General features: G+C 35.5%; 2 protein-coding genes and 1 pseudogene across 3 annotated transcripts; 2 read left to right on the forward strand and 1 right to left on the reverse strand.

Moving 5' to 3' along the window:
- The first annotated feature begins 800 nt into the window (after window positions 1-800).
- Window positions 801-2,270, forward strand: LOC103327728 (inorganic pyrophosphatase 1-like). The gene is made up of 4 exons (XM_008230100.3): window positions 801-1,035; window positions 1,190-1,311; window positions 1,413-1,617; window positions 1,806-2,270. The coding sequence occupies exons 1-4, from the start codon at window positions 898-900 to the stop codon at window positions 2,160-2,162; spliced, it is 822 nt and encodes a 273-aa protein (XP_008228322.2). The 5' UTR covers window positions 801-897; the 3' UTR covers window positions 2,163-2,270.
- Window positions 2,271-7,915: 5,645 nt separating this feature from the next.
- Window positions 7,916-9,930, forward strand: LOC103327727 (inorganic pyrophosphatase 2-like). Its single transcript, XM_008230098.3, has 4 exons — window positions 7,916-8,283; window positions 8,586-8,707; window positions 8,847-9,048; window positions 9,363-9,930. Exons 1-4 carry the CDS (start codon window positions 8,062-8,064, stop codon window positions 9,714-9,716), a joined length of 900 nt encoding a protein of 299 aa, XP_008228320.2. The 5' UTR covers window positions 7,916-8,061; the 3' UTR covers window positions 9,717-9,930.
- A 1,848-nt stretch (window positions 9,931-11,778) lies between these two features.
- Window positions 11,779-14,647, reverse strand: LOC103327806 (ABC transporter C family member 8-like; annotated as a pseudogene). Its single transcript, XR_016126109.1, has 8 exons — window positions 14,075-14,647; window positions 13,834-13,998; window positions 13,474-13,768; window positions 13,164-13,378; window positions 12,757-13,047; window positions 12,526-12,589; window positions 12,126-12,365; window positions 11,779-11,986 (listed from the first exon to the last, which is right to left on the reverse strand). The product of XR_016126109.1 is annotated as an ABC transporter C family member 8-like (transcript).
- Between the last annotated feature and the right edge of the window lie 5,926 nt (window positions 14,648-20,573).

The raw sequence follows: 20,573 nt of genomic DNA on the forward strand, positions 1-20,573 counted from the left end.
TCCATTGGCGCAAAAGGCGACACGCGATTTTCACGCGCCACGGTAATTTTTTAAAACCAGTCTTGGCGTCACTCTGGCATCAAGAATGCGTCACCACGCACTCGGGCTCCCTCCGCCTTTGGGCCATCCCAGAACACGGACCCACACCTGCCAGCACTTGTTCTGGAAGCTCCTTTGGGCTCCCCCCCCAAAAGCCCAGCCCGAGGGGGCTGCTGGAAATGGCCTTAGGAACGGCCTTAGTCTATTATAAGTTTGTGCAAAATATAATAACTTATCTATTTATAATTTTGGAAATGAAAAATAATGGGATTAGAAAAAAAAAAAAAAAACTTGTACAAATTAATGAGATTGATTAAAATAGGGCCTAAAACAGAAAAGAGCCCTAATTGAAGAGGTGGATCGTGACACAGCCAAAAGCTGTAGCACTTGGCAGCCACAAAAAATGGGAAAATAGGATCACGGACTGAACCATACCCGGAATATTCCCCCTAGTAGGTGCTAGTGCGTTTCAAAGTTGGACAGCTAATCCCAGAGTGAATTGAATTCCCTTGGAATATCCTCATATTCCCGCGTTTTTAACTCATCTTATCCCCTCCCCTCCACCCTCCGATCTTCCACCCTGTCAAATTCATCAGATCCGACGGCCACAACCCCATGATGACCTAACAACTATTAGCCATACTCTACACCATTTGTATATTGTTCAAGTAATATTCCATTTGGAATCCAAATCCCATTTTAACTCGCCTCATTCACAAATTCACACACTTTGCTATAAATACCCCTTCTCCCCCTTTTGCACTTGCAACCAACAATTTCTTTCTTCTTTTTGCTTTCTGCTTTTTGCTTCTGCTTCTTTTTGGGTACTTTGGTTTTTTTCTCACAGAAATTTCATCAATGGCTGGAATTGTGGTGGTTTTTGACTTTGACAAGACCATCATTGAGTGTGATAGTGATAACTGGGTGGTGGATGAGTTGGGTGCAACTGATTTGTTCAATCAACTTCTTCCCACCATGCCTTGGAACTCTCTCATGGTAAGTTCTAGATTTCTTCTTATAATCGATGTTCTTGTTTAGTTTCATGTTGTTTTTCTTATGGTTTCGTAAAATGAGAAAGAAAAAAAGAATTTTTTTAATGGTTTTCAAGAGCCTTAAAGTATGTTCCTTTTTTTGGACAAAATATTTGCAGGATAGGATGATGAAGGAGCTTCATTCACAAGGAAAAACCATTGAAGACATTGCAGAGGTTCTGAAAAGGACTCCAATTCATCCTAGAGTTGTACCAGCAATTAAAACAGCCCATGCTTTAGGGTATGTGTCAAAACCACCCCCTCCATATTTTTTTTTTCTCTTTCTTCTTTTGAAGAAATAAAATTAATTTTGTGGTGGGTTTCTGGTTTTGGTGTCTGCAGGTGTGATTTGAGGATTGTTAGTGATGCAAATCTCTTTTTCATTGAGACAATCTTGAAGCATCTTGGGCTGGAGGAGTATTTCTCAGAGATCAACACCAACCCAAGCTATGTTGATGAAGAAGGAAGGCTTAGGATTTTTCCTCACCATGATTTCACCAAATTCTCTCATGGCTGCAGCAGCCCCTGCCCTCCCAACATGTGCAAGGTATATTATTATTTTAAATTTATTATAATAAACCCACAATCAAGACACCAACTTCTCTGTTGGACCCAATTCCAACTTCTCTGTTGGACCCAATTCCAAAAGGCTTGGAACATTTTCTTATACTTTATAAATACTAAATAAAAAACTCTCAAGATGTTAATTTTTTTTTTAACTGTAATTAATTACAGGGTGTGGTCATTGAAAGGATCCAAACTTCTGTATGCACTGAAGGGAAGAAGAAGATAATCTATCTTGGAGACGGCAGTGGAGATTATTGCCCAAGCTTGAAGCTCAAGGAAGGAGATTTTGTAATGCCAAGGAAAAACTTCCCACTGTTTGATCTGATCTGCAAGGACCCTTTGCTCATCAAGGCAGGCATCCATGAATGGACAGATGGGGAGGAGCTTGAACAGATTCTGCTCAGCCTCATCAACACAATTTCCATGGAGGAAAATGCTCAGTTTATCTCTGCTGATTGCAAGTTGCAGACCATCTCTGCTTCTGCTCATGATGCCTTTCCCAAGGCTCTTCCTGTTCAGCAATAGTAGTACTAATCATAATTAACATGTGTGTATGTACAAGTTTGGTTGGTTTTTAACCTAATTAATGTGATGCTGGCAAATTAATGTCATGGCCAGCAAATTCAGAAGAAACCCTTTTTACCCTTTAGAAATGGGCTTTGTAAGTTTGTGATTTTGTATTGATCAAGAAAATTGGATCAATATACATTTTCCTTGGATAAAAAAAGGGTGAAATTGGAAAATGCTTGCTGTATTTATGGGCTTTCCAATTCTTACATAGGCCAAATAGCAGCCACATGGTCATTTACAGAGGCAGGCCCCTTAATCTTTCAGATAACTCCATATTTTGGATTATATGTATCTGCCAAAATAGTTTGTGTCACCTACACTTTTCTAGTTTTTATATAAAAAACATTAGATAAAGGATTTTGCAGCTTTTGTTCGTTTTAGTTTTGTTTTTAATATGTTAGTTTGTTGCCCTTTGGAGTTAGTACTCTCGAGATCTTATTGATGTTTTTAATTATATTGTTGAAGTTTATTTAATAAAATTTAAAATAAAATAGAGAAAAGAAAAAAAATTAACAAAACAAAAGACCGGTCAAAGTTCAAAGTTAATTAACTGGGCGGCTTTGAGGTCTTATGACATATATTACATATGTTTTAGCTATCATGCATGCATTTACAAAACGGGATTTGGATAATCTTATCTTTTAGTTACCAAAAGCAAGTTGTCTAAGCTCAAATCGACGTGTACAGCCTACAGTGGTTGATGTCATCGTATAGTTTTATAAAATACTACAAGAAAAGAAGCCACTCTCATGGGTGTCACATGAGTCTCTTTCCACATATGTCACGAGTCACGACAACACATTAGTGTGCATGCATACATCGGTTTCATGTTATGGATCATATCTCTCTTAAATATATATGAGAAATAAGTGGATTCCACATAAATAATCGGAAGATAATGAAATTAACTTTCTAATCAATGATTCAAATTTAGTGTACGGGTATTGTTATTTGGATCATATTTACTGATTATATTGGTAACCACCTCTCTAATATAGGTGGCTCTCACATACACTGGTTAGGCTCACCTTTATTAGAGATGTAATTGATAAATGTATATATATATATATATATATATATATAACATTATTGTTAATTTAAAAGAACCAACTTTCCAATAGGGTCTAGCCTAGTAAAAAATGCCCTTGACTTACAAATAAGAGGTCTTAAGTTCGAACCTCCATGACATCATTTGTGTGTATGCAAGAAATCCCCTATTCTTTAATTTAGACTATCGCTTGTACTTTTTTTTAAAAAAACTTGCTTTTATATGGTCATCACAAATTTAACAACAATGTGAAATCTCATACGATAAAAATGAGTGCATGTACATTACGGGTTTAACACAGAGGCAATTGAGTCGACAACGAGGGTGAAGATGTATAAAAATTTATACATTGCGGTGCAAGAAAATAGTGCAGAAGAACAGGAGCTCTCCTATTCCACTAACTTAGTAGAGTCAGAGCAAGGAAGGCTCAAAATGCTTCCTCTTCAATTCACACTAGATTTGGAGTGTAATTATACCCTTCAAAGATCCAATCTTTGATTCTCCATCCACCATGTACCTCAATGTAGCCATGCTTTTCAAGTGTCATTTACTGTTTTTTCACTGCAAATGATTGAATTAATTATACATGCCTTTATTATTTTCTTTTCAATGTAGACAAAAATTATTTAGGAAAATAACGAGGTAGCAGTGACATGACCAAAATATAATAATCGCATGAATCATTACGAAATAGTTTGAAATTGACACAAATGTTAAATCACAAGAACTGTAGCCTTTGCATCAAGATTGCACTAGGGGTATGAATTTAGGCATTGTCAAAATGTCAATTATATATTTTGTTTGCATACATGAAGATGATTTTTGTTTTTACTTTTGACGTGACAGATACTTGAAAAGTGTCATGGTAAACAGGAGGAAAGCAAGACCGTCCCTGAGATTTTGAAGGATGGTCCTGCTTTCCTCCTGTTTACCATGACACTTTTCAAGTATCTATCACGTCAAAAGTAAAAACAAAAATCATCTTCACGTATGCAAACAAAATATATAATTGACATTTTGACAATGCCTAAATTCATACCGTTAGTGCAAAATTTAAATTGGAGCCTCACATAATCTAATAAGAAAATATTATAAATAAAAATTTTCCATAACTTAATGTCATAAATAATTTTTTTTATAACTAAAAGTCACCATCAATAAATATGTAATGACAATGAGAAATCAAATTCATACAAATTTAAATATTTCCATTTAATAAAGTTAAATGTTTGGTACAAAAATAAGCTCCATGTGCCCTTATAAGGTTCCTTGCGGCCTTCAATAAGCAATATGTGTTTAATAGGAAAAAAAATTGGCAATCACAAATTAAAGAGTAGTTGCACACAAATGTCATTAACAAATTAGATCATTAAACACAAAAGCAACAACAAAAACATAGCTGACTATCCAAAAATCATTCACATTGTATTTGCTGTCTTTATTTGAAGAATTAAAACTATTACGAGAGCTTTTTCCCCAAAAGAAAAAAAAAACACAGCCAGTACAATACTAATGTCTGAAAATTGATTTTCTTGAATTTTTAGAAGAGAAATCATCAATCAAATGTTCATAATTAAGTTTTTTTAGAAGTTCACTTTCAATAGAAAATCAAAGCTAGTCCATTTAATATTTCTTGCAACATAGTTGATCACAAGTATAATTTTAACAATTTTAATTTTGAAAAACTTCTTTCTGCAGATGCAATAATAACATGAATAGTCAATAGGATTCTATATGCAATGAATGCATTTGGAAAACAATTTTTTGTTTTGTTTTGAATTAAGAAAGTACTTTTCTTGGAGGAGAATTTTTTTTTTTTTTAAGAACGATAGTTTTTGGGATATATACTCATTCTGTACTAGAGCTTCGATGTTTCCTTTTTATAAAGGCTTTCTGTTTTTTTTTCTTATTTTTTTTTTATAATGATGTAAAGTTTGTAGTTATAATGCAAAAATAATATAAAAGAAGGCAAATAGATCGACCTCAGCAAGAATCGAAATCTGGCACTTTTGTTAAATGGATATGGGCTCCAGCCAACAGTGGCGGAGCCACCTAAGGACCAGGGTGGGCTCAGGCCCTCTCTCATTTTTTTTTTCCTCATATTTTTACTTATATGTTTGCTTCTTGGAGTAAAACTCTTCTTTCTTCTTTTTTTCTCCTTCTCTTCCTCTTTTGTTTAATTTAAGCTTTGTGAATTCTCCTTCCCCCCATTTTACATGTCTAAGTAGGGTATCTTAATATTGGGATTTATGAACATTTTTTGTATTTCTTCTCTCTGTTGAAGTATAAATTATTAAATTTTGAGTCTTTAATAGTGTAGATGATGAGATTAAAATTAAAAAATATGAAATTCAGGACAATTATGATTGTAATAAATGGATCAATTATTAATCAAGTATGAAATGATATTATTAACTTATTAACCCGTTTAGCGCTTGAGGACCCCTATTCGAATTATTTTAAAAATTTTGTGAAATGCCCCCTCTAATGTGAAATCCTGGCTCCGCAACTACCACCAACCCCTCCAGACATGCACTTATGCAAATGTTCAGCACACTATTCAACGGTGGGTGACCACAATTTCTTTGACTCATATGGTCAAAGAGATCGAAACTGTATATATATATAATATAAAGAAATTTTTTTTTGGGGGGCCTTGTGTGGTGGCGCCACTTGCACCACCCCAGGACACCCTTGGAGGAAAGTAGGGAGAAATAGTAAAAAACATATGACGTCCGCACTGTAATAATGTCTGAACGTCCGGATAGACATATAAAAGAATTTCTATATGTATATGATATGCCAAATTGAAACCACACCAACCGTGAACCAACATTTTTATTCATGTAACCGTATAGCTTTTCTAGGTTTCGATTGAGTTTTAGTTGTTTTCCTTGAGATTTCTTTCCCTACCAAAATAAACAATTAAAAAAAATCGAATTTGCATGCGCATCAAATGCGTGACTACATATTGTCCGGAAATTCTTTAGGCACCAAAGCAACAAGAAAATGGCTTTCCTTTCTCCGGAAATTCTTGTTAATATATATATATATTTTTAAATTGGCATCTGTGCATACAAAGATTTCAAGTAACTAATGCGATAAGTGATAGAGGATAAGAAAATGAACGAGAAAATGGTTGGCAACTAGCAGAGGATCATTAGCTTAGGAATCCTATAAGGGAAACATCATCTTCTACACAACATTTAAGAAGCCAATTTGCCAATTGGTCATATTGGGGGAATCTTTTATATCTACTTTCCTATGTTTAATAAGCAAGATTTGGAAATCGTATAATGTTCAACGCAACTGAAAAATTATCGACCTAGATACTTTATTTGGATGCTTCGGAGAGATAATTTAATGTTACTTTGGTTAAAAATATTAATTTTTCATTAATGCGTGAGATTTTGAATTTTTAATGAGTTTGTTATAACAATGGAAAATAAGACTAAAGGTTCGTTTGTGAGTGATTCTAGATAGACCAATAATCACTTTTATAGAGAATCACTTTAAGTGGTTTTAATTAAGTGATTTTACAAAGAGGCACTTGTCACTTAAAGTGATTATATAAAAAAATACGTAGAAGGTTGAAGAAGATGACGGGTAAGACATAGATGATCAAATTTGGAACTTGGCCTAGAAACAAATAAGTTTTTATTTAAAACTAGACGTACACGCAATTGCATTTGGAATAGTCGAAATGTAATGGAAGGCTGTATTTTTGCCCAAGGAAATGTAATGAACACATACAAAATGTGTGAAGTTAAAAAGTGAAGTAATGTTACTATATTACCCCTAAGTGGTTAAGTTTGTATAGGACATCATTCACATATCCTATATACGATTGAGAAATAAAATATTTGATTGATTTAATGTATAATGCCCATTTTACCATTTATGAGGTATTTAATTTTATATTCATTCTAAGCACTAGTGATATAGATAAACTCTATACCATTTAATTTTTATAAGCAAATTCTAAGCACTAGTGATATATTCATTCTAAGCACTAGTTATATATTCATTGAAAGTTTTCTTATGAAGTTTTCGGGTTGAGCTTATTTTAAGAAATTGATGACAGTTTTGTAATTTATAGGAAGTTCGAAGCTTCTTTATAATGTTCTTTATAATGTTGTAAATGGACTTTGAGTGTGTTTCTAAAGTCCAATTAATCTATTTATAAGTTTTTTTAATTTTATAATTGGGGCATCATTCATCTATTTATAATTTTTTTTAATTTTTAAATACAAGTAATAGTCTAAACTATAAAGGGGGGGAGGTTTCTCACACTTATTATCAAAGTGCCATGAAGATTCGAACTTGTGACCTAGTCTGCAAGTGAAGGCTTTTTTTAAAGAATTTAATTGATTTAAGTTTTTTTTTTGGAGGGGTATAGAAACCCTTGTACATGTTAACGAGGTTATTTAGGTCCATTAAAATAGACAAAAGAGCCCTAGTGTTAGAGGTGGACTGTGACGCACCCAAAAGCTTTACCACTTAGCAGCCACAAAATTAGGAAAAATAGGAATATTCCCCCTAGTTACTGCCAAGTGCGTTTTAAAGCTGGTTCAATTCCCTTGGAATATTTCTCATATTCCCGCGTTTTATTTCATTATATCTCCTCCCCTCTCCACCCTCCGATCTTCCACCGATGTAAATGTCATCGGATCCAACGGCCAAAATCCCACAACGCACCTAACAAATATTAGCTTGCAATCCAAATCCTAATAAAACTCACCAAATTCACACACTTGGGTTGCTATAAATATACCCTCTTGCCTTCTCTCTACATTCCACTTGCAAATGAACCAAGAACTCTTGTGCTTCTTCTGCTTGTGTTTTTTTGGGTACCATTTTTTTTCTTCATCCTCACAGAGAATTTCATCAATGGCTGGAATTGTGGTTGTTTTTGACTTTGACAAGACCATTATCGAGTGTGATAGTGATAATTGGGTGGTCGATGAGTTGGGTGCAACTGATTTGTTCAATCAACTTCTCCCCACCATGCCTTGGAACTCTCTCATGGTATGTTTTAGATTTCTTTGTATAATTAATATGTTCCTGTTTAGTTTCATGTTGTTTTTTTAGTACAAGAATTGGGGGAGAGTTTACACGAATATTCATCAGGCGTTTGGGGGTTTCGAACCTCTGCTCACGTGAGTAGAGGTGGAAGAGTTCAATCGACCGAGATATACCCCACTGGCGTTGTTTTTCTTATGTATAACATATGGTTTCATTTCATGTGAAAAAAATAGAAAGAGAAAAAATATATTCTATGGTTTCAAGAGACTTAAAATATGTTTCTTTTTGGACAAAATATTTTGCAGGATAGGATGATGAAGGAGCTTCATTCACAAGGAAAAACCGCTGAAGACATTGTAGAGGTTCTGAAACGAACTCCAATTCATCCTAGAGTCGTCCCAGCAATTAAAGCAGCCCATGCTTTAGGGTATGTGTCAAAACCCTCCATCAGTATATATTTTCTTCCTTCTTAAAAAAAAAAAAAAAAAAACTTTTATCCCATGGACTTAATTATCGGAAGAAATATAATTAATTTTGTGGTGGGTTTTTGGTTTTGGTGGCTGCAGGTGTGATTTGAAGATTGTTAGCGATGCAAATCTGTTTTTTATTGAGACAATCTTGAAGCATCTTGGGCTGGAGGAGTATTTCTCAGAGATCAACACCAACCCTAGCTATGTGGATGAACAAGGAAGGCTTAGGATTTCTCCTCACCATGATTTCATCAAATGCTCTCATGGCTGCAGTCTCTGCCCTCCCAACATGTGCAAGGTATATTATTATTTTTTTTCTTTATAAATGAACTCACAATTTTGAGAATATTATATCTAAATATATACGCATGTTTTTGTTTTTTTCCTTCAAAAGTTGGAATCAAGACACCAACTTCTCTGTTGGACCCAATTCCAAAAGGATTAGGACATTTTGTACATATCCTTGAACTGTTGTGATCCCCAATCTGGAATGTCCTAGTCTAGGATTTGACATGAGCTCAGTATTTCCCATACTTCATGAGTATTAAACAATAAACTCTTAATTAAAAATTAATCATGATTTTAATTATATTCTACATTAAATAATTACAGGGTGTGGTCATTGAAAGAGTCCAGACTTCTCTCTCCAGTGAAGGCAAGAAGAAGATAATCTATCTTGGAGATGGCAGTGGTGATTATTGCCCAAGCTTGAAGCTCAAGGAAGTAGATTTTGTAATGCCAAGGAAGAACTTCCCACTGTTTGACCTGATCTGCAAGGACCCATTGCTCATCAAAGCTGACATCCATGAGTGGACTGATGGGGAGGAGCTTGAGCATATTCTGCTCAACCTCATCAACACAATTGCCACGGAAGAAAATGCTCAGTTTATCTCAGCAGCTGATTGCAAGTTGCAGACCATGTCTGCTCGTGAGGCCTTGCCTCAGGCTCTCCCTGTCCGGCAATAGTAACAATAATTAACTAGTGTGTGTGTTCAAGTGTGGTTGGTTTGACCTAATTAATGTAATATGCTGGCAAATTAATGTCATGGCCAGCAAATTCAGAAGGAACCATTTTACCCTTCTGCTTGCTTTGGTTTCTTGTTTTAGAAACAAGGTTTGTAAAAGTTTGTGATTTTGTATTGATCAAGAAAATGAAAATATTTCCTTCTTGCCATGCAAATATGAGCTCCTGTACATTCCTGCCAATAGCAGTGTGCCATATGCATAAGTTTTTCTTTTTGTGTTTTAGATGAATTATTTTTGCATATGTGTCAAACTGTGAGTTGCAGAAAGGATGAGTATCTCCTTACAGTGAAGGAGGCAAGCAAGATCCTCAATAAAATTGGATCAATATATATTTGAAAATCTTTGCTGCATTTATGTGCTTTCCAATTCTTACACAGGCCAAGTAGCAGCCTCATGGTCATTTACAGAAACAGGCCCTTTTGTTTAATCTTTCAGATCATTCCATATTTTGTTTGTTTTGCTAATAATAAGTATAATTAAAAAAGAGAATAAAACAACAAAACAAAAGGCCATTCAAAGTTCAAACTTAATCATTATACATTGTTTTAGCTCTGATGCGTATACAAAACAGGATTTGGATCCTTTTTTCTTTTAGTCAAGGAAGGCAACTTTCCTAATCAGCTGAAATCGACGAGGACAAGGATTGTTTGTTGCTATCATAGTATTATGGAAGAGTACAAAAAATAATGTCGCTCCTCTCGTATCGTACATCCGTTTCATGTAAGTTATCCTCTTACACGTGCGACGACACATGAGCGTGTTTTCCTGTGCCATATACTAATTATCTCTCATAGATATATATATGAAACACATAAATGAATAAGCCATTGTAATAATGAAATGGGGATGGTTGGTGAACCTTTTTTTGAAGGGAAAGTATTCAAGTTCGGGTTGGCGCTTACCTAAAAAATGATTAGACAAAAAGTGAGTAGTCCAAAAATTTATATGCTGAGGTGCAAGAAATAATGCAGATAGAACAAATGCATCCCCCATTCCACTAACTTGAAGAAAGTATAGAGTCAAAGAAATGCTCAAAATGCTTTCCTCTCATTAGATTTTCTTTTTAGTGTAATTATTTCCTTTAAAGATCCAATCTTGGATTCTCCACTCACCATGTACCCTGTCTAGCTATTTTTGCTTTTCCATTGTCATGTACTGTTCTTTCCCTGCAGATGATTTTTATTTGTTTTATTCGGGAGAAAGGTGATAACTCAAAAGTTCTTCTCCTAAAAGCAATGGGTAGTGGGTACGTGTCAAAATGCATGATATCTTGTCTTGAATATGACAAGTTAGTCCAAGTATTAGCTGTGTTTCTCAGGTCATCAGTGGGATTATTATTATTTTTCAATACAAGCGATAGTTTAAATTACAAGGGAATGAATTTTTCAACACACACGCACAATATGGAAAGAAGTTCAGTTTTTGAATATTAATTTGATTTGAGAAATAAACCGGTCATTTATGCGTGTTTAATTTATTTTAGTATTAGATTATGATATTTTCTGGAAAGAAATTGATTTCTTGTCAAATATTTAGCAGGTTGTAGTAACAGTCTTATTATTTATTTTACAAATAATATGCCAAATTGTTTATCAAGAGAAAATTACTCTTTCTTTTCTCACTATGGTGCCACCCATGTTGACTGGTAGTTTAGTCTGTAGATATATATTGAGCTCGATGTCATGGATTTATTTTATACCTTTTGTTTCTATAAATGAGTGTTTGCTCTGATTTATCTATATTACCAGAGTTCTCTCTTAATTTGTGACCAAAAAAAAAAAAAAAAAGGGAGTTCTCTCAAAAATTGAGCTCATGGCACTTCTTCACTCGATGAGGCTTAGATGAAATAAATAAGCATTACGTCTTAGAAAATGATGTTTCAGTCAAGATTAGACGGCCCAGATTTTTTCTAAGATTTTACATGGTATATAAATAAATAAAAAGATTTCAAACACCAATTTCCAATCAGACAGTTTCTTAACTAATCTAGAAGTTACTAATAAAGATTTAAACCCTTCAGATTTTTATTACCACAATCCAAGCATTAGGATGGTTTCAGTCGAGATTGATGCTTCTTATTATACTGTCAAACTTGTTGACATTTTGGCATCAGTTTCTCTTGCAGCTTGACCAATATTCAGCTACAAGCTTGGAGAAGTAGGAGTTTGTATCCAAGAGCTTTGAAGGCTCTTCATACTCCACCAGCTTCCCTATAAACATACACAAACAAATTAAACCACCCTGCATATTAGCAATAGGCTTCATATAAAAATATCACAAGGTCACAGGCCCTGCAGTTTTGATTGAAATTCTGTCACAAAGAGATAACTGGAACGTATAAAAGCTTACCTTAGGAAAGGACCATGACCATGTCACTGTCGATAACGGTTGGAATTCTGTGAGCTACAGTTATCACTGTGCATTCTGCAAATTCCTGCCTGATGATTCTCTGCAGAACTGCGTCTGTCGAAGAATCAATGGACGCCGTAGCCTCGTCTAGAACTAAAATTTTGTTCCTCTTGAGAAGGACTCTGCCAAGGCAAAAGATCTGGCATTGTCCGGCGCTCCAATTTTCCCCTTCATCACTCACTGTTGAAATCGTTGTAGTTATAACTTTTACAACAGTATGATTATAATATGATCTCTTCATTTCACAGAATCATTATCAGACTTGATGGAAACTTGGAGCTTAAGTAAGGTGTTAAGAACACTTCTTCTCATTTGTTTGTTGGAAACATCATAAACTAACCGGATGAGTCTAGCAGACTAGGTAGCTTGCTGACTGTTGCCTTGAGCTGACACTTTTCTAGAGCCTGCAATGAAAAACTCATTAACTTCATCCATAATCTACTAGTAGAAAAACAGAGATAAATTTAAGTAATGCCTTAACTGGGTTGCATTAGTAAAACTTGCTGACAAACAATGTAAGAAATGGGCAGGAAAAGCCTTTTCATCAGAACTGGAGTTGATTCTTGCTCACCCTCCATATTTTGTCATGTGGATCCAAGTTGGTTCGGATGCTTCCCCTGAAAAGAGTTGGTTCTTGAGGGATGATGCTGAGCTTCATTCTCAAGTCTTTTAGACCCATAGAGGAGATGTCAAGTCCATCTATAATGACTTTACCACTGGCCGGCTCTACTAAGCGAAACAAAGCACTTATGAGTGTAGTTTTTCCGCTTCCTGTTCTTCCCACAACTCCTACTCTCTTGCCTTCTTTGAATGTGCAAGTAATTCCCTTGAGAACTAGCGGAGCATTTGGATGATATTTGATCTTTAACCAACCAAAAGAAGCAAGTAATGGTTAGAATTCTAACCTGATCAAATATCGTAAAGGAATAGTTTTTTATTGAGTAAGGAAGCTCAAGTGTATGATTTTGAATATATTACCTCCAGAGAATGCAGCTCTATCCTACCCTTCGGAGGCCATGAAGATGCTGGCCTCTTGTCCTCCACAATTGCAGGAGGCTCTGGTGCAATTTGCATGAATTGGTTTATCCTTTCAACCGAGATAATGTAGTTGGATAAGCTGCAATACCATCGAGTTGCAAAAAGTTGTGTTGCTGTTAGTGATAAAGCATAAGAAAGAGACAGCCCCACAAGCCCTGCACAACATCCAGGAAATTAGGTTAGGGTTAAACAACTTTAGACAACCTCAAACTCCTTAGTTTGAAACAAGGATTTCTGTCTAATAAATTACCTGGTGCAACATAACCCTTAGGAAGTAAAACAATGAAAAAAGCAGCTGTGAAAAGGGTCAGATTCTGAAGTGTTTCAGTCCTTAAATTTAACCATTCCATCGTTGCATTAGAATGAAAGAAGAATCTGGCATCTGTGTCAACTAGCTCTAAGTAGTTGTGGAAGAACCTGTCCGCCATCTTAAAGGCTCTTATAGTGACAACTCCGAGTGATGTCTCTGATGCATAGTTCATAACAGGAGCTTTGGTTGTTCCATTGATCCTTATTAGTTCCCTTGCAGAGGCTAGATAATAGTCCTAGAAACAAAACACAGAATTCAGTTCCATCATTCCATTATCAAGAAACTGATATCCTGATCCACCTGAACATATTTTGTAGCAACCATTGCAAGAATGCCTACAATGACAACTTCCCATGTGACAGAAGCCATAATTCCAATCGTTACCAGCAGTTCAGTGCAAGAAGCCAAAAGAAAGATAATGGAGAAAGGTATGTCAAAATCCAAAATACTTAAGTCTGATGAAGCCTGCACAAGTGGAAATATTGAATGAAGATAAGAATGAATTCTAAAATAAGTAATTGAAATATACAAGTACACTTACTCGTATTAAAATCCTCCCTACAGTTGAGTCAAAGAACAGCATGGGAGCCTTGAAGATAGCATCAGTGAAACCAGAGTAAAAGGCTCTAGAAGCTTTCAATCCCATATGGGCAGCAAAAAATGACCTAAGATATACAAAGACAGCAGTAAGTGCTGAAATTGCAGCATAAACACCAATGAGTTTAGGAATTTGAATGCCTGGAGCTAGCCAATAAGTTGCAGCAGCCTGAAGACTACTAAAAAAAGACTCTGCTATTATGCCTAACCATAGAAGAAGTGTTCCTCTGGAAACAAATATATAATCCCAAAAGGGCTTCCATCCAACATCTCCAATCTCTTTCTCTTCTTCTTCTGTTAGTTGCACCCCAAATATCCCCTTCACTGTTATTTGCAGTAAGGTAAGCCCCATGAGGTTCCTTGCACCGAAACATATCCCCCTTCTTCAGATTCTCCTTGGCTTTGATAATTGGAAGGACCCAATGTTGTCACTGCATCTTTAAGTGCTGATGCTGTTCCAATTCAAAAGACTCTCATAGCTTCCAGATTGAGTAACTTGTCCACCCTCCACCTGTAAAATAAATTATAAAGATAGTTGTTTAGGCACATGAACAACACATAATGCAAATAATTTGTAATAGCAATATAATATTAAATTCTTGGTGATACCAGAATAACATTTCTGGGTTCCTACGTGTCAAGACTATTCATAATCGGATAAAATTTCCGGATAAGATTTTTTGGTTCAAAATTCGGATGAATTTCAAAATTCAAAATTCAGATAAATTTTTAGGTTCAAATTTTAGATGAATTTCAAAATTCAAAATTCAGATAAATTTGGGTTCAAATTTCGGATGAATTTCAAATTTCAGATAAGATTTTCATCCAATCAAATCAAGCCACGTGGCATCTCTATCTTGCCAAATTTTTCTATAAAACCAGAGGCTCACTCATACCTCTCACACCACATCTTTCTATATTTTCATTTCTTAGAGTTTAAAATTCATACTCCATTCATTCTCAATGGAAGAATATAGGAGATGCTTGGAGAGGCAAGAGAGAAAGAAAGGAGAGAAACCGTAGAGCCGATGAAATCAATGAGTTGCAGAGACAAGTCGATGAATAAGTTCTCATAGATGTGGCAATGGAAGAGGAAGAGAACCAAGGTCGCCGCCGTGGTTCGCAAGTCGGCCGTCGGAATGTGGACAGATATAGGCATTCTCGGGTAAGAATCTTTTGAAAGATTATTTTATCCCAACTGCTTTGTACTCTGATGTTGATTTTCGAAGGCGATTTAGAATGCAACCTCTATTTGTTCAATAAAGTCATGCATGATATTTGCAATTATGATGCATACTTTGTTCAAAAGTGTGATGTTGCTGTTTGGGGCTTCTTCCGAAGCAAAAGCTTGCATTGTTATACGAATGTTGGTGTATGGAGCATCTGCTGATTAGGTGGATGAGGTTGCCCAAATGGGAAAGTCCACTACAATGGAGGCTTTGGTAAGATTTTGTGATGCAGTTGAAAATCTATACACTAGGGACTACCTACGTCGACCTACTCCCAGGGACCTCCAACGGCTTCTACAAAAAGCCGAAACTCGAGGATTTCCAGGAATGATTGGTAGCATCGACTGCATGCATTGGCAATGAAAGAATTGCCCAACTGCCTTGCAAGGTGATTACGGAAATAGAAAAGGCCAAAAAATTATCATCCTGGAAGTCGTTGCTTGCTTCGGCACATGAGTTTGGCATGCCTTCTTTGGAGTTGCTGGAGCCCAAAATGACCTCAACGTCCTGGGTCAATCTCCGGTCTTCAACGATATTTTGAGAGGCCAAGGCCCCAATATTACCTATCAAGTCAACAATACAGTCTACCAGACGAGGTATTATCTAGCTGACGGTATCTATCCAAGGTGGACACATTTGTCAAATCCATTCCGAATCCCCGATCCCAGAAGCAAATATTATTTGCTACTTATCAAGAAGGATACATGAAAGATGTCGAAAGGTGTTTTGGCATCCTTTAAGCTCGGTGGTTGATTATTCGAGTTGCGGCCTGTATGTTTGATGAGGAGATCCTCCGAAGCATTATGATGACTTGCATCATCCTCCATAATATGATTGTGGAGGATGAGTACGATTATGATGCTGGAGAGGTCTACGAACCGGATCCAATGAACACGACCTTGACCCGGATTTATGAAAGGCCTATGGGGCCAAATGGAGAACCGTTTGAGCCATAACCGTTGGTGAGGGACGATCGTTTCATGACCCGGATGATAGATCGATATACAGAGATGCAATCTTTGTATATTCATGAAAGGCGTCAACTTGACTTGATGGAGCATTTATGGGCGGTGAGAGGGAATGAAGATGAACGATGGAGCATAGATGCTTTGGTTATGTTTTATTTACTTATGGTTTGGTTGTTATTTTTTATTGTTATGGTTTGGTTGTGTTGTTTTTTATTGCTTATGGTTTGGTTGTGTTGTTTATTTATTTATTATTGTGCCTTGTTTGTAGTTTTTTTTTAATTTTAATTATGTTTTGTTTGATGTATGGAATATGTTGAATAAAATGGTCTTTTATTGAATGCTTTGTTTATTAAATAAAGAAATCCAATACAAGTCATTAAGAATTACTACAACTAAAATAAAATACATGAAGTACACCAACTTTAATACAAAACATGAAAAATAAAAATACATAAAAGGTATGCCAACTAATTTAATGGTTTTGATCATTTAACCAATCCGTGTTGCTAGGCCCATCATCCTGGAAAAGTCTTCTTCTCATAACATCCTTTCGTTATAGCTTCCAATATTATTTTGTTTCAGGGGACATATGGCTTGTATCCATAGCTATGGTTTCCCGATCCGTCTTCTCCATATCTTTTTTTGCGCAAATACTCTTTTCTCGTGCACACTCGGCTTGAATTGCCACCTCCATATCTTGGCGTTTCTGCTCCATTTCAATTCTTATGGCGTTTTGCCTTGCAATTTCCTCCAAAAACTTTGAATTATGATTGCTTGAATTACCCGCTTTCTTTGCCTTCGCAGCCTTTCGGCCAATGAGCCTCGGTTCCTTTTGGATGAGTGAGTCTTCACTTATAGGGGAATCGAGAGGTGAATCTGATGTCGTTGAATCACGGAGAGGCGTCTTGTTTAACACAATGTCGGGACCCATGAGAATAATTATGAAGCGTTTACAATATTTCACCACCTCCCAACATTCATGATGGGTGAAAATTTTTTTGCCACCCCCGGTTGCACCGAACCACATCTATGCTTGAATCAGCTATTTAACAAAAAAATGGAAATGCAAGAAATATTTAAAATATATTGGATATGCAAGTAACAAAATAAAAATAATGGAAATGCAATTAACCTTACAAATAAATTGGAAGTGCAAGACATATGAAGAAACAATTGGAAATGCAATAAATATTAACAACATATTGAAAATGCAAGAAATATAAACAAAATATTGAAAATGCAAGAAATATTAACAAAATATTGAAAATGCAATAAATATTAAGAACATATATATATATTAGGACATTAAACTTAATAAAACGAAAATTACAAAATACTTACCTCATTAGTACGATTTTCCCCACTTATATACAGGTTCATTACTTTTGTCAAGGCATCTCTCCATTTTGCCATCTCTTTGTTGAGAAGTTTTCATCTACTCGACAATGTCATTTCCGTACAAGGCGACTTCGAAACTTTTTCGCAAAATTCAGCATGAATTTTTTTCCACATATGGAAAAATTTCATCTCATTGCCTGTCACGGGACAATGACAAACTCGGAGCCAAGCCTCACACAAAGAAACATCTTCCATGGTGCTCCACGCCCCTCCAGTTTCGATAGAAGAAGCCACAAAAATAAGAAATAAAAATACAAGGTGAAAGAGATGAAAATGTTGAGTGAAGAGTGAATAAAATGTTGAGTAATAGTAGAAGTAGAATAAAATGTATGAGAATTGGTGTTGAAAGTGAAGAGTATTTATAGGTATTTATAGAAAAAAAAAATCAGAATTTTAAAGTATTTTTTAGTATATATATATTTTTAAAATTTTGATTTTTTTTTTTCATAATTTTATTCTGGAAAACGCCGGTCGTTGGGTGAAGGTGTAAAGCAAATCGGAGCTGGGCGTGCCACGTGGCTTCGGCCGTTGGACTGCGTCGCACGCGTCAACGCACTCTGGTTCAAATTTTTTACCGTTGGCGCGTGCAAAACGCCACCGTTGGATGAAGGCTATAGAAGCAAATCGGGGCGTGCCATGTGGCTTCGGCCGTTGGACTGCGTCGGGCTGGCGTCACCCCTCATTTTGGACCTCGGCGAAGCGCCGCCAGCCACAGTTGGTGGGTCCCACACCTCCCGGGCTGGGTTGTTCGCCGAACGCAATTTTTCCCCGACATTTGGGCTCCTCGGAGCCGCTCTTAGGCCTATTTGATAAGATCACCATGGTCAAAACTATCAATGTCCTTATCCGAGCACAAGCGTTTATGGCCTTATCATATTTGATCTCGTCCATTGGCCTCCCGTAGAGTATGTTATCACAGCGTCCCACTTTGTATCTCCAAGAAGTCAGAAACATAAGCGGGTTCCAAATACATCAATAAAGCGAGTATCGCCGCTATACTATTTTGAAGAAAAGTTAATAAAGCGAGTACAACAGTCGGCTATACTATTTTATAAAATAAGTAAAAAAGCAGGTATAGCGCGGATTTACTAGTTTTTTTTTCAAAAAGAGAACCGCCTTGCAATTAGTTGTCTGTGTGTCACCACGGCTATATGAATTTTTATAGAAACATTGATGAAACCGAGTATAGCCGGCCGGCTATACTATTTTTATTAATTAAAAAAAACCTAGTATTCCGCCCTGTTATACTATTTATGAAATACTAAGCGTTAAAAAATATGTATGTGTTTTAGTCAGCAAAATTTTGACAAATTACAACTGAAAAGTTTGGCCATCATATAATATTTTAATATAATTATTTAAATATTTTAATCTATATTATTTTTATTCAATAATAAGTGAGAATTATTTGTATAATACGTTAATTTTGTGTGTTTTATTGAAAATTTTGTATAAAAAAAATGTATTAAACATGAAAAATATGTACGTACATATATTATATGTTTGCTTTTTAAAAAGCTTGAATTTTACCAAGTCTTTAAGACGTGTACATACACGAATGAATTATTGAAAAATACGTATGTACGTATATAATAGATTATTGAACGTGAAAGTGGCAAATTCTTTATATGGGTAATAACTCTGAAAAAGTAAAAAATGAAAAGGTGACAATAGAGACTTGGATATTGCAAAAATAGTAATGGATAATGCTCTAAATTACTATCCATAATAGACAAAAATAAGGAAAAAAAGGATCCTCATAATATATATATATATATATAGCCGCACGGCTATACTATTTTTAAAATAATAAAGAAAACCCGAGTATAGCCGGTCGGCTATACTATTTTTTTAATTTTTTTTTAAATAAGGAAAAATATGTACGTGTCTATTGACTCAAGTCTTATAGTACTAACGGGCCAAGAAAGCCCGTCCATTCTTCTAGGCACAATTTCTGGATCCAAATACTCCCAAGTGTAAAACAAATCTTCGGATTTTGGACAGTGTAAAGCAAACTTCCAAGTTCTTGCTTATGCTTGTGTCTTTTTTGATTTGGCAGAGGGGGTTGTGGTTGTGTGTGTGAGGAATTTGGACCGGTAAGTAGTCATAGCAATTTAGATTAAGGGGGGTGTATTCAATTGAGATTTTAACATATTGTAATTACATGATTTTAATGTAATGGATTTCAGCCGGATTTGTAATTATATGATTTTACTCATGATTTTAATAGATTGCAATTACATGATTTTACTTATTATTTTAATTCACTTAGGATTTTACTTATGATTTTGATAGATTGCAATTATATGATTTTACTTATATTTCTATACAAGCTTGAACTCTATCACTCATCATCATTCACCTATACATAACTTGAAGGAATTTGCCCAATTTTTAGGATACATATACTCAAGTTTTAGGGTTAATACAAAGATAGTGGCACAATAACCATCAAATGTTAGTCCAAGGAAAGTACACTGACATCAACAATGTAACTCCCAACATAGCCACACATGACCAAAATGAATACATTAAAGATACTGAGAGCTTAGACATAACATGCACTCAACTACAAATGCAAAACTACCATTAACTCTCACAAGCAAAATAATACAACATAAAACTGCAACTACAATGAAAAGCAAATCCACATAGCTAGCTTGTCCGCTCCAAGAACCACGAAAGTTCCAGTAAGACCACCCAACTCGACCAAATCAATTGACTGTCCCCAAAAATATATGGATCCAGGATAGATATGAGGAACACCCAAATCTGCAAAATAAAAGAATAAAAGAATAAAATAAAAAAACCAAGTCCAAGCCAAAGTACCCACCACTTAGCTTCAGCC

The sequence above is a fragment of the Prunus mume genome, linkage group LG4 (assembly GCF_029339155.1).
Source record: "Prunus mume cultivar Tortuosa linkage group LG4, ASM2933915v1, whole genome shotgun sequence".
In the NCBI taxonomy this organism is placed as follows: domain Eukaryota; kingdom Viridiplantae; phylum Streptophyta; class Magnoliopsida; order Rosales; family Rosaceae; genus Prunus; species Prunus mume.

Bases quoted from the DNA above. Each gene is read 5' to 3' on its own strand.
- LOC103327727 (XM_008230098.3), top strand. From the start codon at position 8,062: ATGAACCAAGAACTCTTGTGCTTCTTCTGCTTGTGTTTTTTTGGGTAC. The intron at 8,284-8,585 runs GTATGTTTTAGA...AATATTTTGCAG, and splicing joins TGCCTTGGAACTCTCTCATG to GATAGGATGATGAAGGAGCT. The intron at 9,049-9,362 runs GTATATTATTAT...AAATAATTACAG, and splicing joins GCCCTCCCAACATGTGCAAG to GGTGTGGTCATTGAAAGAGT.
- LOC103327728 (XM_008230100.3), top strand. From the start codon at position 898: ATGGCTGGAATTGTGGTGGTTTTTGACTTTGACAAGACCATCATTGAG. The intron at 1,036-1,189 runs GTAAGTTCTAGA...AAATATTTGCAG, and splicing joins TGCCTTGGAACTCTCTCATG to GATAGGATGATGAAGGAGCT. The intron at 1,312-1,412 runs GTATGTGTCAAA...TGGTGTCTGCAG, and splicing joins AAAACAGCCCATGCTTTAGG to GTGTGATTTGAGGATTGTTA.